The sequence below is a fragment of the Toxorhynchites rutilus genome, chromosome 2 (assembly GCF_029784135.1).
Source record: "Toxorhynchites rutilus septentrionalis strain SRP chromosome 2, ASM2978413v1, whole genome shotgun sequence".
NCBI lineage: Eukaryota > Metazoa > Arthropoda > Insecta > Diptera > Culicidae > Toxorhynchites > Toxorhynchites rutilus.
The window spans coordinates 274,159,855-274,178,940 of NC_073745.1; the positions used below are offsets into that span (position 1 = coordinate 274,159,855).

Sequence of the window (19,086 nt, forward strand, 5' to 3'; positions counted from 1 at the left end):
AAAATTACTTGAATATATAAAAGCTATAATTAAAATATAAAAGCTATAATGAAATATATAAAAGCGAACTAATTCAACCGCCGGTCGCCGGTCATAATAATTTAGATTTGATTTGTAGTGACCCCTCTCAGATTACCATCTCTGAAGACAACTCTAAGTATAATTTACAAAAATCTCAGTATTACGATATAAAATCATCAGGAAAAAAAACTGTTCAACATTCCTTGTAGGAAACTTGGTATACTATTCAATAGGATATTTATTTATTTACTATTCGTTCATAATTCTTATTTGAAAATGTGTTTATTTATTTCAAAAATTTAACGCTTCATTTGCTTCATATTCGCCTGTCATTTCTCTAAGTCTTGTATAAGTTTATAAAGGGCTGCGGTTCGAGGCTGGCCGGATATCTGTTATCCGGTATCCGGCGAAACCACTATCTATTTCATCACTGTTAAAAATTTGTTTTCTCGTCTTGTAGATTAAAAGACATTAACATTCTCTGTGTCCTTAGTATTAGTTTAACCAACAAAAACTTGCCAAATGTTTTTTGCAAACTAATCATTCTAAATAAAAGCCGTTTCTTCAAGAAAATTGGGTATTTCAAAGTATGTTTTTTACCGGTGATTTACCGGTTTTACCGGTAATGAAATTTTCATTACCGAATAACCGGTGATTGGAATTTTGGCACGGTAATGCAATCCCTAGTTCAGATTCAGATACGTTGGCACATAAAAGTCGATTGTTGTTGTCTACACAAAGAGTTTTCAACAAAATCAAAAAGTGTGGAAAGAAAATCAGCATGCAAGTCCGAAATCATGTTATTTCGAATCATTTGCAGCAAATTTCACAGCGGAAAATTGCAGAGAAGTTCGGAATAAACCGGGAAGCAGTCCGTGAAATTGGGAATAAGCACAAAGCTTACGGATCGCTTGCTGACAGATCCGGAAGAGGCCGTCATCGGAAGACGGACGGATAAAGGAATCATCCGAGAAGTGAAGAAATCTCCAAAAGTATCAGTCATAGCCATTCAGGAATACCTCTCGTCGGCGTTATCGTACAGCATGGACTCAAGAGCAGATCCACAAAAAAAGTCCCTTTATAAGCAACAGGAATAATCTGAAACGGTTGGAATTTGCTCGGAAACAAGTTAACAAACCCAAAGACTCTTGAAAAATAGTACTTTGGATCGACAAATCGAAATTTGAGCTTTTCAACAAGAAGTGTCGCGAAAGAGTGTGGCGGAAGAATGAAGAAGGATTGCAGGAACGTCATTTGCAGGCTACAGTCAAGCACGGAGGAGGCAATGTAATAGTGTGCTAGAATAGAATGCTTCTCCTGAGCTGATGTTGGAAATCAGGTGCGAATTCACGAAATTTTGACAGCAGATGTCTACATTGACATCCTTATCGACAACTTGAAGGAATCGCTTCGAAAAAATGGCCTACGAATAAGCTTCATTTTCGAACAGGACAACGACCCGAAGCATACTGCTAAGAAGACCAAAGTCTATTTCTGTTCACGCAAAATAAAACCCTTTGAATGGCCACTCCAAAGTCCTGATCTGATCCTGTGGGCCATTCTCGATAAAAAAAAAGTGGTGAAATATGGTGTCACTAATAATGACAGTTATTTTACGGCACTCCAGAAGGCGTGGAACGAAATCGACCTCAGCATCTCCAGAACTTGTTCGACAGTATGCCCAAACGTCTTCAACAGGCCATTGAAGCTTCGGGAGGCGACACTCATTATTGATGCCTTTAACTTTTTTGCTTTTTTTATCTGTACTATAGTGACTTTCAACTCATGTGGCTGGTGAGAGGCATGGATGTTACCACTACGTCAGATCGCCTCCACTAACTAACTTTTTTGCTTTTATCGTGTGAATTGTTATTTTTGTGTTCTAATCAGTGTTGAAAAAAATCATCTTCGCTAAGCTCAAATGCTTAGATTTTCGGGCTAGGTTGATAACCCTTTCGTTACGAGCGTCGTCATTAGACGACATGAAAATCATACTGTTCTTCGATCACACCAGCGCGATGTGCATAATTTTCGGCGCGATGCTCCGTACAGAGGTAACACTTCGGCGGAGCACACTGCCGTAATGAAAGGGTTAACCCCACTCAATGCCTCATTTGTTCATGCATCAGCGATATGAACAAAATGAACTCGTTTGTTATTGTCATCAATATATTGAGGGCAGTGTGTTTCAAGCTGAAAAAAGTCATTTACACTGAAATAAGATCATATTCGTTACTCGTGAATATTTGTTGATATTCTAAGACACTGGTTCTAATACAATACACAATGGTCCAGGAAGTGCATTTAAATAGAAATTAGCATCTAGAGCACTAAAACTGTCTTCGACAAAGTTGTTACATATGATGAAGCACTCATTTTGGTGTTATCAAAAATAGGGTTACCAAAATTTTCGATGAAATAATAAATCTAACTTTCTTATCTTTATAGATAGTGGTAGACATAGTTCTACAATATTATAGCCCCAATTATTTAAGAAAACTTTTTCAAGCAAATTTTTTTTCTATATTTTGAAATAATCGATATAGCGCATTTTTTATAAGTTGCGTTAGGGTCACCATTAAAAATCGTTTTTTTTTGCTCTAACTTTTATATTGCAAATTATACATGCAAACTGTCTTCAGAAGGCTTTTGAAGCTTACTAAGACAAACATTTTGCGATGCAGGACTTGCCAATATCTCAGCTCTACTCAAAGTTATTGATATTTCTTCCCAAAAAAGACGCTCTCTTCGTTCACTTGTCATTATTTTTGGGGCAAACATAAAACATGTTCATTGACGGCATTTGAAAGAGCACACTTGGCTCTATATAATGTGGGATTTCCAAAACTATGTTATTTTTTGTATTTGAGTAAAGTAATATTGGAATCATGAGTTTTTGGGTGAAAAAGCATCAATAACTTTGAGTAGGATTAAGATATTGACAAGTTCTGTATCGCAAAATATTTGTCGTCGATTTGAAATATAAAACTTAGAGCGAAAAACCTCGTTATTTCATGGTCACCCTAATGAAACTTAGGATAAAAAGCGCTATATCGGATATTTCAAGAGATAGAATAAAACTTTGTCTACAAAGCTGCTTCAAATAATTGATGCTACAATATTGTCGAATTATATTTGCCTCTATCTATGAAGATAAGAAAGTTAGATTTTTTATTTCATCGAAAATTTTGGTCACCCTTTTTTTGATGACATGAAACTGAGCGCATATGTACAACTTTACATACAACTTTTTCGAAGACGGTTTTTGTCTAGAGATGAAAGATCTTCCATAAAATTGTATTTTATCTAAGTTGCCTTAGGGTCATCATGAGAAAAACGTATTATTTTTTTTGAAAGAAATGTCAATAACTTTGAGTAGAGTTGAGATATTGACAATCGCAAAATGTTTGTCTTAGTAAGCTTCTAAAATTTGCATGTATAATTTGCAATATAATAGTTAGAGCAAAAAAAACAATTTTTCAATGGTGACCCTAACGCAAATTATAAAAAATGCGCTATATCGGTTATTTCAAGAGATAGAAAGAAATTTTGTTCTGAAAAGTTTTCTTAAATAACTGGGGCTATAATATTGTAGAACTATGTTTACCTATATCTATAAAGATAAGAAAGTTAGAATTTTTATTTCATCGTAATTTTGGTCACCCTATTTCTGACAACCTCAAAATATGCAACAACTTTGTCGAAGACAGTTTTTGTCTAGAGAATAACTGTCGAGCTCTAGATGCTAATTTCCACTTAAATGCACCTCCTGGACCATTGTGCAATGTAAACAACATTTTGTTTATATCGCTTCAATATCGATTGCTAACAATACCGCACAGCACTAACTGTTATAATATGGAGAAACGAGGTGTTACTCAAAAGTTTTGAGTGATTATAATATTATTTTTTGGGAGTGGGCTTTTATTTTTGTCAACGCATATTTGCATACATTAAAGAAGTCATGTAAGGGAGTAAACAAAATCTAGCAAAATGGCAAAACTTGTTAATTCCGTGAAAGAGTAATAGTTAACAAACAATTCTATAAAATAACGGTAGTAGTTTTTGATGGAGTACTCAAGAAATTGAGAAACATTTCCGAACATCGAAGGTTGGCTTTTATGCCTATCACTGTATCTCGAAGCTTCTATTAGTGTAACTAATTCCCTGGGCAGTCTAGTTTGTGAGCAGAGTGAGTTCCGTGAGTACCACCCTGATCTATCTCGCAAACCTTCAACAGCGGATGACTTCATACTGAACGTGAAAAGCGACGAAGAAATTTGGAAAACGCGCTATTAGCTAAAGTTGGAAAATTTTGGAGGCCGAATGATTAGAAATTTAATTCATGACTAATGACTTGAACTAAATTTCTGTTTCAATTGACAGTTTAGTTGAATTAGGATATTTCCTTCGGATAAATATGATAATCCTTATATGTCAGAAAGTAAAATTCCAATAGGCAGATTAAGAAAGAACACGTGAATACAAAAAAATGTAGCTAAATTAATTCATCAGTCAAAACTGGTAACAAATATATATATACATCTTTGAAGCGACGTAAAAGCCATCTGTCTGGAAACCTAACCCAGAAATTATTTTCAAATAATTTTGAAGTAACTCTCTCAAACATCCTAGAAACGACTTAAACTCAGCGCTGTAAAATGTTATAGTCATCATGAACGTCTTTCGGCGATCATCATTTGTGTGATCACCAAAGTAAATCATGAAAAGACGAGTAATAAACCATACAAACCAAACGATTTCGTCCTTCATAGCGTCATATACACCTCGCAATGATCGTTGTTGTTAAGAGAGTTTCTCCGTAGGAAAAAAAAACTCAATCTAAACGATTTCATAGGTTCTACAAACGCAAACGGGATAAAATCAATTTAAGCCCAACAATGATGACCATGAATACGGGTTGCCACGCGCGAGTTAGCAAAATTTATCCGATTCCTGGGATCGTCATTGTCGATAATTGCCTTTCGCGACCTCGAAAAACTAAAACCTGCGAAGGGTTATATTCACTAATTAAATTTGTTTCCCTGCTGTACATTGGTGCAGTATTCTCTCACCATCGCCCCTCTTCCCCTGGCGCACACAAGAATGCGTCAATTGGCTTAAGCTTCTTAAGCTTCGCCCCGCTCCGATGGTGACGACGATTATTGGCGATGACAGCTGGGCGGAGAAGCAGTCAGTCGGTGGGTCGGTGTTTGGCTGCAGTTTATACGTAAACAAATTGTAATGCTTTGTTGTTCCTGCTTCCCAATACGACACAATCTCGTGCTAGCGAACGTGGAGCACGCAGAGTAAGCATGTGACTCTGCACACTAAGTTTAGAACGAACTTTTTCGGTGGTACAATTTTTTTGGGTTTACCTTTTTCATGCAATTTATTCAATTGCAACGGGGACTTACCTTCGATTTCGTGAAGCACAAGGCCGCATGTAGTGAAAAGGTATTTATTAGATGAGACCGTTAGGATCAACAAGTGTTATTTGTGTGTTCAAAATGTGCAGAATCCAACTCTTCTAACGTTCTACGTCACAAGTTCGTTAGTGAATGACAGACTTTCCAAACTGTAATATATAGTTACCTGTAAGAAAAAGAGAAAAATATCGTATTAATTATCGTAATCATTTTTTTAATGGAAGTGTTTTCTGAACAGAAATTCTGTGGAAACGTAGAAATATACAAAACGAAGAAACTCAATTACATCCAGTATCCTCGTATCAGCAGTTTCATTCGTGTGGACTTATGTATAATAATCCCAATCGATTAGCATATCCGCTTCTATTTCGCTAATGTGATTTTGCATTATGACAAATAGATGCAGCAAAATAGTGGAGCGAATCGAAGCAAGGAAAAATAACCCTCATAACGAAACAAAATAAAAAAAATATATATATATATATGGACTGCTCGCCACACGATGCAAACAATTCGTTGGAGTAGGTGAGTGAAAAACTGCATTTGTTTCAGCCGTCGTCGTGAAAAATACCTTCAGCTAAAATAGAAACACTTTGGCCGCGGCTTTTTGCACTTGTGTGGCTGTGGCGATATTCTGAACCATCGCACCGCAAACTAGTTCCCGGGGAATGGCTGCTGTTGCTGATGATGATGATGATGATGTATCGCGTTTCCCGAAGGTGTTGCACCGGCGATCGTTGAGAAGATATAACCGCGGGATCGTTTCTTGTCTTGGCGGTTTGTTGTAAATCCCGAGATTCATTCCAGATGAGTAATCCGAGAAACGAATGTCTACAGCTCGTGAATTCACAGCTTGTAATAGGGGGTGATATTCATACGAAAGAATGAAATGATATTCCATGACCAGATCTCATCTATTTTGAGGTTCAATCCAATGGAACCCAGTATTCCTCCCTATGAAAAAAATCGATGGATGAAATCCATATAAGGTGGAATGTATAGTTCCCAAAGTGAAAACAGTCTCAATTTGATTAATTGAATTCGACTGAAATGGCTTCCAATGGGGCGCTTTTGCTTCTCTGACATTTCCATATCCCGAGGGATAATATTGCGTGCTAAGGTAACCTATACAATCAGGATTTCTTTTGCCGATTCATCCTATCACTTTGAGCCGAATTGATTTGCTGACGCTGGTGTCATTAATTACAGCAAATTAGTCTTCTCTTGGGGAATATCATCATTAGAGAGAAGTATATCGTTATTAGACGTTATAAGACATAATACAGGATATAATTTCGATTCGATCGACGTCAATTTTTCCACTGCTTTCATGAATCTCATAGAATATTTATTGTTGGAATGTGAGTTTATGGAAACCTCAGTGGTTTACCGTTCTTATTTTATGGATTAAGTAATGGCCTTTTTTTTATCCCATTTATTTATTTATTAGGCTCATTAGCATTTTAGCTGTAACAGAGCCGGGTTTTAATCGTGTACATGTACAAATGTTTATGTTTCTATAAACTGTAAATTACACAGTAGTTAGTAGTAGCCATTTAGGCGTTAAGTTTTCTGTTCCATTACATTATGGTAAATTACACTGTAGTAGCCATTTAGACGTAAGGGTATTCTTTCTGTGCTTCCATTGTTCAGCAGACCGGACAGCGGAGACAGTTGATATTGATCATTTTTGGGTTATTTATAGAACAGCAGCCCGATGCTTCTTGCAGAGCAGAGCAGTTGTATGGATGAATCGATCTTTGGACGTAGTTATTCTATAACAACACAAAGATGGTCAATTGAGGGCCCTGAGTTTGAACTCACGATCGATCGATTAGTAAGCGAACGCGTAACCCAGTGGCTACGAAGACCCCCGTAGTAATGGCCTTGAAGACAATGAAAGTGCAAGAAATTCGAATGAATTATCTTTGCTCTACTGCCGTTCTACGCATAGTTGTCCCATGTTCCAAAATCAGCAACTGAGGAAAACGCATTCAAAGTTTTCTAGCATATTTGTCTATCAGAAGCTTTAAGCACTTCGGTTTCACAATACACTGGGTTTTTCTATAAGCAAACAAGTATTGTTCAATGAAGTGTGAAAAGATCCCCTCATTTGAATCAATCAATCTTGGTTACGGACTTGAAAACTCATGGTAGGACAGTAATGCCTAGAATATCAACATGGGAGAATTGAACTTGATGTTATTTTTTGAAATACTGGGAACAAGCAATACGGTTTTTGTGTTTTTCCGAAAGATTATGCATAAAAACATAGTTTTATGAAGAAGGGAGTGATCTGCAGCACCTTTGCAGAATATAAATCTCATTGTTATTTGGCACTCGCTAACGAGGTGTACACGTGTTCTGTTATTTTATTTAATTTTTTTGACGTAGGACTACGTCTAACCGGAAGATATAGGGGGTGAAATGAAAATCTAGGCACTGAACAAGTAGGAAAAAATGCAAGATTTGGAACGCTTATAACTCGAGCATTTCTCAATAAATCGTAAAGGTGTTTGCATCAATTGATAGGAAATATATCTACGCATCTATCATAACGAATAACATTTCATTTTTCTTGAGATAAACAATTGAATAATTGTGAAATATCAAGCATTGTCCAAATGCACTATGTGCCCATTTTTGATTGGTCCATTTTGTGCTCCTCAAATCGTACCGACCAAAACGGGCAACCAGAGCAGCAGCGAAATAGAATGAAGCACGATTGGGAAGGAAAAAGAAAAAAAATGAACGAAACATTGGTCGCAGTCTCACACATGCGTAATTCTCGAGCCAGCCAGCTTCAAAATCCCCGCTCCGCTGCCGTAACGATCATTCTCATCCAAACCGTACACCACATCGTTTCGCATCACATCACATCAACAAACTAACACAAGCAGCCATGTCTGGACATGAGAAAGGAGGAAAAGTGAAGGGAAAGATAAAATCCCGCTCGAAACGTGTTGGTCTTTAGTTCCGCGTAGGTGTATTCGCCAATTGCTCCGCAAGGGTAGCTAGGCCGAGCGCGTTAGTACCAGTGCACCAGTCCACCTAGCCGCCGTTATATAGTTTCGGCCGCCGAAGTGATCGAGTTGGGTGGCAAAACAGTGAATGAGCTGATGACCACCTATGCATTCCCTATCACAGCCATCATTTTGATTGTACGATATGTACATACGCCAAAAGATGCCTGGCGTTGAACATTTAATAAGTACAAAGCCTTCAGAAAAAAAAAATCAAGAATCAACTATGAGATAGTGAGAAAAAATTGAGAAAGTTTGTAAAAAAAAGCAAAAACACAACAAAGGTTCTTTTCAGAACCCCCAACATGTTCATAAAGAGTAAACAGTAAACTAATCCATTTTTCAGGTAGATAGGTAGGTATTTACGTAGGAGAAGAAAAGAATACAATATATTTAAAATATATATTTAGCAAAAGCTGTCCCCTTTGTATAGTCCTACGTCACTCCGGTTATGTCCCCGACATTACCCACCTATCTTTTTTTTGTTTGAGAATCAGTTCGTTTTTCCAAACCAAATGAGTGCATTAGTCTTGCTAAAAGTGTCACAAAAAATTAGTGTACTTAAGGTGAAGGTGGAAGGTGGAATGGCCACAATGGCGCTCATTTCATTCTTCTTCCTCCCTCACCCCTCGTCCGAAAATCAATAATTTTGCGAAACAGTGTGAAGAAAATTATCGTTTTCGCACACTTTCCATCAAGTAATATCAACCACACTCTAATTGATTACTCACAAGATATTAAATTTTCATCTGCCGTCGCACTGTATAGTGAAAAACGTCGGAAAACTCGAGCTAGTGCTCTGAAAGTTAAATTTTCATTTTTAAATTTTCCGCAATGGTTTTGTTTGTATTGGTGAAAGCATCGTTATTTTTTCGACACTGATGCCAGACAGCATCATTGAAACAGATATAAAAACCACACAGTCTGATAAGTGAATTGATCTATCTACGTACGAATATCAAAACAAACGAAACAAATTGCTCTTCTCTCACAAACACTATTACCCCATTGGGTTTACCATGGTTTTACCTATACTACTACAATGGCTGTCGATATTGTTCAACCCATATATTAAAAAAATATCCGTGAAACTGTAACTGTAAAAAATAACCATAAGCCACCGACTAGTTTATTGTTTACAGTTTATAATTCTACCACAAGTGCATTTCTTTCACAAGTGTGTATATGTATGACCATTGTATCTAGCGAATAACTATGCGAAAATCAAATATTTGTATTTTTCCTTTGGCACGTATAAATATAACAACGAATAAAATATGAATCCTTTCAATCCGGTGATAAAAAGGACTATAATCAAATAAGAATAGTCCGGTAATGATCTTATGCATTTATTTATTTATTTATTTATTTTGGCTTAACGCCTTTACAACATGGCCTGATTCACAATTTTTCTCCAATTAACTCGGTTCGTGGCTATCTCCCTCCAATCCCGCGGGCACCCCGTGCTCACCATGTCATGCTCCACTTGGTCTAACCACCTTGCTCGTTGTGCTCCTCGTCGTCTCGTACCAGCCGGACTCCCGATGAACACCATTTTTGCAGGATAGTTGTCCGACATTCTCGCAACATGTCCTGCCCAGCGTATCCTTCCAGCTTTGATCATTTTCTGGATACTGGGTTCACCGGTGAGTCGAGTGAGCTCGTGGTTCATCCTTCGAATCTTATGCATTATACTCAATAAATATTCCACGCCACTAACATGATTTTTATACATTTCATTAAACAATACTCTAAAATAGGATAAAGGACACTTGTCTAAAAAAGCTACTCCTGTACTCGCGTCGGAGTCTCAGACCGAAAGTGTTAAAAAAGTGATACACGTCCCCTTCGTACCAACTCATGTGATACGCTAGAAAGCTAGAAGCTAGAAAGAATCGCAAAGTCACAGTGTTGATGTTGAGAAAAGAACGAATTATTGATTTCTCGGTCTCACAGATCTATGCCCGAGTATAGAAGTGTTAAGGTCAGAAAACACCTTCCTCACATGAATAAGAATAAATTTATCCAGAATCTCTTAGGAGGTGATAGACGATCATATTTGATGAAAAAATGATTCTACGCATATGTTCGAACTTCAACAATGACCGAGTTATAGAACTTTTTTTTTGTTTCGGACTCTGTTACCTTAAACTGGCTCTACATTTAAAAGTACGCTATGGAAGACGGTTATGTTGCTTTCATTTAATAGATAAGAAAAATTAGTACAGATTATTACTATTAATGGAACATCTAAATTAGTGGATTTAAATAACATTTTGGAAGTGAAAACATAGAAGTTAAATTTTAAATATTTAATTTTAAATATTTTATAAATTTTATCCTAAAAAAATCACATTGAATTTGATTGTTCCTATCAATTGAATTAAAGTTCTCTAACCGCTCTACAATTTGTTCTTTGACACCCAACTTCTTAATTTCGCTGCAAAATCGATATAAACAATGCCTGGTGAAAATTCAAGCAAAATCTTCAAAAATACAAAAATTACGATTCTATGATCGAATCACATATACAGGGAAACTTCGATATAACGTACCCTCGATATAACGTACACATTTTCAAAGTCCAAAGGAATAATTTTTTGAATATTGTTTTCCTGAAAGAACAATAAATTATCTGTACTTTGATACTAAAGTTTGATTTGTACTATTAATCAATCTCGAAGTACAACAGTTTTGTGATTCTGGATTCTAAATGAATAAAATTTTAATCAACAGTATTAAGGGAAACATCATGAGAATGGTTGGCTTTGTCTTCTAGTTGAATTTATTCATTAACCTTGCTCAAACAGCAACACAATAAAGTAATATAAGCTACATTTCTGAGTTATTTATCATGCTTCGATATAACGTATAATACATAAAAAAAAACTTCATGATTTCTTGCAACTTTGGCCGCTTCTGTCATAAAACTTTTGATGCATAGGTGGGATAAACACATTTTTGAAATAAAAAATATAAATGAAGATTCACTTTTCCGTATCGAATATGTTTTCTACGTAATAGAGTTAGAGTTAGGACTACCTAGGACTTTTCAGGGAATTATTTATGTTTGATATGCCGTCTGGCGCGCTAATCAAATTGAATGTTTTTTTTTGCACGTCAACTTCTAGCTTTGAAGAATGTCGGTAGTATATCTTCAATAACACGAATCGCTCCGGTATGTATGGATAATAAACGAAAGCAAGATTAAACATTATACGAGGGTCTGTAGCTTTTTAATGTAGGCTATTATGACAGGTTCTCATGTTCATACAGGAAAATTTTGTAAGGCTTATTGCTGAAAATTGAAGATAAAATGTAATAAAGTAAGAGTAGCAACCTCTAAATCTGAGTAGTCTAAATTCATGTTCAAAAGAAATCTGCTCATTGATGAGAAATTCGCTTTTCTATCAATCGGAATCGGAATCGAGTGGAAGCGAGACACGTAAAGAAAGAACGATGGGCGATGATTGTAACTGCAGTGGAACATACTTTACCTAGCATTCCAATGTAACATTTATTTAAAATAAACATTTGATATTAACAAAAAACGGATATAATTAATTCACACACCCAATATCATACAGTTTTTTATGTATTGAAGCGTGGCTGGTTTTGAAAATTAAAACCATTTAAAAGAACTTTAGAGGTGTCAAATCACAAGAACGATGAGGCTTCGCATTTTCGTTGCGGGAAATCTAACGAAACTTGGACTGCAATATATCGATTTTGGGAAGCGAATTTTTAATATTTTCACCATGTTCGTAGTGTTGTATAATGATTACTACAGGTCTTTGATAGAATATGAATCAATAAAAAAGAAGAAGGATCTGAGCCTAGAGGCACGAACGGCAACTTGACGTAGGACTAGAGAGACGTGCATTGAGCACGATATGATTAGACAACAACCTTTCCAATAAAATCTCTATCAACGTTTAACCCTACAAATCATGCTCTCGTCGAAACTTTGGAAATAATAAGGTGTCGCCATTTACCAAGTCATCTCATCTCCTTTGATTCTAATAACCGTTGCTATCGCCAAATATAGAATAATTCTCACTTAACCCGTCACGAAAAAAGAAGTAAGAACGAATAAGAAAACCAGACCATGGAGTAGAGCAATGCAGTTCCGTTTGATGAACAGCACAGTCACCAAGTTCCAGCCAGCGGCGAGTAGAATCTAAAAACATACATACTTTATTCGCTATTTTGACGTAGAACTACGACTTTCATTAAGGATGCAAATCAGAAAACAGGTCACGTTTTTATGAAATAAAGTTAACGTTAATAACTATTTTTGCCGCGAATGGATTTTGGCGATTTACATACCAAACGAATCGGAAATTCCCTAAGATTTGTTTGATATGATATACATTACAATCTCATAGTCTGTATATGGTTTAAATTGATGAAAATTGTAAGCATTCCCATTTCCTCATACATTTGTTCTGTCCATTTGTGTGCTTTCCCGAACAGAGCTGGCAATAACGAGCAACGAACGGGAAATCGTAAGATGTAAAGTCTCCGTAAACGAAGGAAAAGAAGAAGAACGAAGGGGAATATTTGCCTAAAGTATAAACAGTGGATCTCGCTGAGGCAAACTTTCATTCTTCGCGAGGAAATCGACTGAACAACATCGTTGCTGGACGAGCTGGATGGCGAGGGGTCGATTGCTTTTCTCAAGGTAATAGGGGTGAAGGAGTAATATTATGGATAAAGTAAAGTTTTCCAAGGGCCTTTTAGAAGGCTAGAGACGAATGAACCGAAGAAGTTTTAAGTCTGAAGCAAGGAAGGAAGGCAAACATCAAATTGGAGCCATTGCATTAAGTTTCTGAGCTACACAATAGTGTGGGGAATCATCGAGTTAGATTTATCGTCAGCTCACCAAGAAAATAAATGTTTAGGATCTTTTTTCAGTGATTTGGTTTTACATGGCGATAGGAAAACTCTCTCCACAAAGGATGACAGCTAAGCTAATCTAGACTGGCAATATTAACAGGAAGGGCTTCTGTTAAGAAGAGCACAAAACGGAGATAAGTGTGTGTATATTTAGTTGCTTCAAGCCATCGATATATGGATATATGTATGCGTACGTCCGTGCTTCATAACCCGTACGTAAAAATAGTGCATCTTCGCTACGCTGAAACCCCATTTGTATCTGCTCCCGTGTGCATTGGTCCTGTAATGATGCAACAATCGTCTAATTTTTTTATCCTATGATTGACGATTGTTTGGTGCTGTAAATTATGCAGTTGTAATGGTAAATATAAACAAGGAGGGTAGATGGCGGGAGGGAAATGTATACGCTAGGGTATTGATGACGAATCCCTGCTGAGGCAAATACTCAGCCTTTCTCCAAACAGTTAACAAATTTGGGATGTGAGGGTTTTTGGGTACGAGAAATGTTTCTATGATGGTATAACACTCCTCCCTCCTCTGGAATGGAGAGGGGGTCCCAATAAGAAAACGTGGATGTGATAACGAAAAATTAATTTTGGGCGGGACGAAGTTTGCCGGGTCAGCTAGTTCTTCAATGAAAAAAACATTTCAGGGCGATCAAACTGGTAGAATTGTTATTTCAAAATTTTCGTAGCATTATCAAATAATATACGCAGTTATAAACGAGCGACTTGAATTAAACTACAGCGTAGTTCTACGTCAACAATGCGGTCGTGTCTTGAACACAATCTCCTATATATTTTTTTCTTACTTGTTTCACTATTTTCACTATTTGTGTTTTAATAAAAAAAACTATCGAATAAATTACCTATCCAATGGTTCACAGTACAACATATATCGCGTAATTTCGAGCAAATCGCGTAAATAAAATCGTGTAATTTCGAGAGAGTCGCGTAGAAAAAGATTGCCCCACCAACGGCGCACGCTCGTCACAACCACACTCGCACACGCTCTCGCAGAATTTCCTTTTCTTCTCTCCCTTTTCCCAACGAAGCGACAAGCCATTTCACTCCAATTTACACAGGCATATTTATACAATGAGCATATCGCCTTTCAATATGCTGCAAACTCGTGCAGACTGAAAATAGTGCTACTCTCTCTTCACGTTCAATAAAGAGAATATCACTTCACCTTCATACAGTCTCGTTTCGCTTCGCGTCCATTTCTTTCAATCTTCACACCGAAGCGAAACTGTCAAATCGTCAAATGGAAATGAAAGATTTTTATATCGAATGAAAGCGTCTTATTCCGAATGACGATTTCGTTGGAGCTCGAACTGTATCACAGAAACTGTAATCAGTGAAACTAATGGAAATGACGATGTGGAAGAATGTGCAGTATGCTAGCAGGCGTAATCAGTTGTCGGCGTTGGTTGTAAGACTAATATGCCCTCATATGCCAATTCCACTTTCTTTGAAAGACGGTCCGGGAAAATCCAGTTCGGAGAAATGAAATCGAATGAAACTTTCAATTGAAAGCAGTGATCGTCCTTTCAAATGTAAAACTAAAAGTGACATAAGCCCATTCAAATGATAATGAATAGGGCAGTTTCAAGCGTCAAGTGAAAGCGTCTGCTTTCATATTCGAAGCAAAAAAAAAAACAGCAAAACGAAAGCGAAATTGGAGAATCGGTGTTTCAGTGTTTTGCGTGTTTCAGCGTGTTTTTTTCGGTGTTTTGCGTGTTTCAGTACACGCAATCGAAATTGAAATTGACTGAAGAGAAGGAAAGAAGTAAAAAAGTCATTTTACTATTTAGTTTCGAAATTGTCAGCCCTGGTAGGCAGTGCCAAATCGCGTAATTTAAAGAAATTCATACAAAAATTGGCGTTATACTGAGGAAAGCATTCGCATTATCTATCAGAATTTTAAGTATTTTGATATTGAATTGTCAATACACGTCGGACTCTTTTATATATGATTCGATTATATACAATTTTGGACTCGATTATATTCAGTTTATTTTTTTTTTCTATTTCAAATATGACTTGGTTCAAGGAAAAATGTAACCTTTCAACGTTATAGTGAAATTTAAGTGACTATTATATATAGCGGTTAGAGAGCTTCAATTTAATTGATAGAAATAATAATAATAAGTTTAATATGAATTTTTAGGATAAAATTAAAAATAACACATTAAAAATCACTAACTTTTAAGTTTCCACTTCCAAAATGTTATTTAAATTTACTAATTTAGACGATCCACTTTAATATCCTGTACTAAGTATTTTCACCTTTCAAATGGGAGCAAAATATTTGTCTTTCGTAGCGTACTTTTTTAATGTAGAGCCAGTTTGAGGAAACAGAGTTAAAACAAAAAAAAGTTCAATAACTCTGTTTGTTGAAATTCGTACATTTGCGTAGAAGGACTTTTTTCATTGAATAGATTTTAAAATATATATTTTTTTTTTCATGTGTGTTTAAGAGGACTTTAAGAGGATGCTCAAAAAATTAAATTCTTTTTTTATATTCAAAGAAAGAAAAATGTATGTAATATATAATATATAATATATAAATGTAATATAGTGCGCCCTGCATTGAAAAATCAAAGTCAATGTCAGCTGAAGAAAATGCCTTCGAAATTCGCCAGTTATCAACCCGCCAGCTACCGATAGACTTAAATTGCGATTCAACTGAGCAGCGCTTGCGCTGCCGGCTAATTCTTCGTCACAATTATTTATTTACATTTCTGAAGTCCGCGTGCCAAGACGAAACAATCACCAACACACACTTGCTGAGGGAAACAGTAAGCATCCGACTACGGAGAACGCCATTGACATTTGATCTTCGCGTTCGCGCCGCTGCAGATAAGCCGTGCGCGAGTTAGTTTCGCATTTGACTCACCAGCAGCGTGGCGATCGCCTAGAGGGGAGGGGGAGTGCAAAACGTTACGCGAGCCTACCTGACGGATAGTAGAACCGCTTTGGCAGATGTTGCGGACCGTGCGGGTTCCCCGAGGATGACCCATTGATTCCGGCCGTGGACGTAAGTTGGGTGGAATGTTGATGCGACTGCATCTGATGTTGTTGTTGCTGGTGCTGGTGCTGGTGGTGATGGTGATGTTGGGAGTGACCCTGATGATATTGATGCTGATGTTGATTGTTGTGTTGCGATGACGATCCACCGTGGTGCTGCATTTGGGATTTGTGATGCTGCGGATGACTTTGGGACGATCCCGTTTGCTCGCTCTGTTGGGCAGCTGCCACAGCGAGTCCGTTTTGAGTTTCGTTGTAGATTCTATGATAGCTTGGGAAGGCCCAGTTGGAACGAGCCGTTCCCTGATGGGTTGAATTGTTCGTAAGATGATTCTGAATTTGCTGAGAGATTGACCAAGAGTTCGAACCAGCGGCAAGCGATGACGGATCGCGGGGCGATCCGCTATGCTGATGTTTTTGCTGGTCGTGTTGGCGCAAATCTAGTTCGGATGGGTTTCGTTCGGAACCACCGGCGTTTGAAACCATTTCTTCCTCGGATTGGCTGGGCGTTGACTGTGGATCAGCAGAAGCACTCAGTTGGTAGTAATTGGCCATACCGGAACCGGTCTCTTCTTGCTGACCATTGAAATAATTTCCACAAACACTTTCAGTACCCATTCTTTTCTCTGTGAACGCGTTTTTATCCACCGACGTAGATTCGTTCACGACCTGTTTCTGCTCTACCATCGACACATTCACGGATGGAAGCTACACTTGGTTTGACATATCATATTTTTCAGGACAATCTTTCCCTTGAGTTATATCAGGAATAAAATCACTGGATAATGATAATTTTGCACCAGGCTGCGAAAATGGTTTTTACAATATAATATCAAAGCAAATTATACTGATTGAAAACAATATCCAGAAGCAGAAATCTGCCTAACGCAGGTAATGTGAATAAACCGTTTCAAGGATGCGATAAGCAGATTCCGCATGATTGGGACATAACTCAAAACACATATTTTTTGCTTGGCACCGTCGCGATAGGTTCACTGTCAATCGAACTCTTATTCTCTGGTCACTTTTACTTTGTGTCGCACAAACACTTTCCAAGTAGTCACTGGACTTGTTAACACCTGGAGAGCTGCGGGAAAACTCGCCTAGATTATAGCACTCCTGGCAAGGGACTGTTGCATACGCACAACTTCACCGGATCCAGTACCCATCCAGACTCCGAGGGGAGATGCATACTCGGTGGTTCCGTATCGTGCATCCTGTCTCACTCTCGCACAGATGATGCAAAAATGTGATCCACGCGATAAGCCTACACATCATACGCACCAACCTTCGGAAGTCACCACCGAAAGTACAACCCCAAAAGTACTTGTGAAATGTACCTGGGTCCTGGGACCTACCGCTCTCGCGCGCGCCTGTGACCGACGTTACATGCACTGGCTGACTGAGTGCGACAACGAGCGCGGCTACTGCCTGTTCTACAAACCCTGCGCTTCCTCCCGTGCACACCCATCCACCCCCCGGGGGAGCCTCTTCCACCGCGAAGGGGGTGGAGTTTCGTGTCACGCGGATTCAGACACGATCAAGTCTAAAATAGATGCAGAATACACGTGGCAGACCATTTTTCCGTTCTCTCTATCGCACTCGCTATCAGACAGTGCGTGTCAGTAACTGAAGAACAAACGCTGCGAGCCCCACAAAGAGCGGGTGTGGGGATGTTCTGGGGGAAATGGGGCAATGTGTGGCTAAAGAGCAAACGTTCATTTGAATTCCCGCAATTCCTCGTGCCCAAAGTGTGCTCCTTGCTTCGTCAAAAGAGTGAATTATTGATCTCAGCGGTATAATCTTGCTTGAGCTGAAGGGCAAAGGGGGTTGCAAAGAAGTGCTCAATTTTTACATATGAATAAGGATATCGTTCGTCACTCGTGTTCGACTCCATCGCTCAATATGTGTCGCGTACCGACTCCGCATGTCGGAAGCTCCAGCCAGATCTGGTTGCAGCTTCCAGACGACAAGAAATAAATTAATTTTCTACTACTCCCCTCGCCTTACGGGGTGGAATTCGGTTGCCAGATGGATTAATTAGAGCAGCTAATGGGTTCGCGCGTCATCGTCGCGATGGTTGCGGTTTTGTTGAATGGAAATTTTCTTATTTTCCTCCCAGGAGACTGCTTGAAAATATTTTTGAATTTACAAAGGGTGCATTTGTTGCCCAGAGCAAGTGAGATACGAAACAGTTAACCAAGTTGAAAATACCTAGAGCATCTTTCCAGCACTGCCAATCCCATCTGCCCCAACTACGCATCATCAGAATATCAGAATAAATCCAGATCCGACGAAATCCAACCGATGGCACACAGAGCCTCACCATCATCATAGCAACTCTGGAAATAAACGTCGTGACAGAACACGTGACAGCAGAAGTTCAGGCTAAATACCGGAATATTCGAACTGGTGGGCATCCTGCTTAAAAATCCAGTGGACACAAAATAATACCCTTCAGGAGCTGCCGACAGGGGACACACACGCGGGAGACAGGAGGCAGCGGGGGCGATGCACAACGATACACAACTGCTATCGCCACGCAGCGCCGCAACCTGGCCGGGGTAAACTTCCGCACGAGGGGTGGTGCGATGTAGCGAAGGGTGGGTTGTGGGTGGTGGTGATGGAGGCGGAGAAGCAGAACGGACCGACGAAACGTACGTTTCACGTTTTCAGAACACG

The 19,086-nt window shown here is 38.3% G+C and overlaps 1 protein-coding gene across 10 annotated transcripts in view; it reads right to left on the minus strand.

Moving 5' to 3' along the window:
• LOC129770360 (myb-like protein Q) overlaps nt 1-17,805 on the minus strand; it is a 185,606-nt gene extending 167,801 nt beyond the window's left edge. Inside the window, exons 1-3 of one of the 10 annotated variants that reach the window (XM_055773144.1) lie at nt 17,763-17,805; nt 16,331-17,208; nt 5,439-5,464 (exon numbers count right to left, since the gene is read on the minus strand). In XM_055773144.1, coding sequence (XP_055629119.1) covers nt 5,439-5,464; nt 16,331-17,091 — 787 coding nt within the window. In that variant the 5' untranslated portion in view covers nt 17,092-17,208; nt 17,763-17,805. Of the gene's footprint in view, nt 1-5,438; nt 5,465-16,330 lie in introns of all 10 variants that reach the window. The other 9 variants (XM_055773141.1, XM_055773143.1, XM_055773142.1 and 6 more) reach the window with 9 other exon arrangements.
• Nucleotides 17,806-19,086: the final 1,281 nt, after the last annotated feature.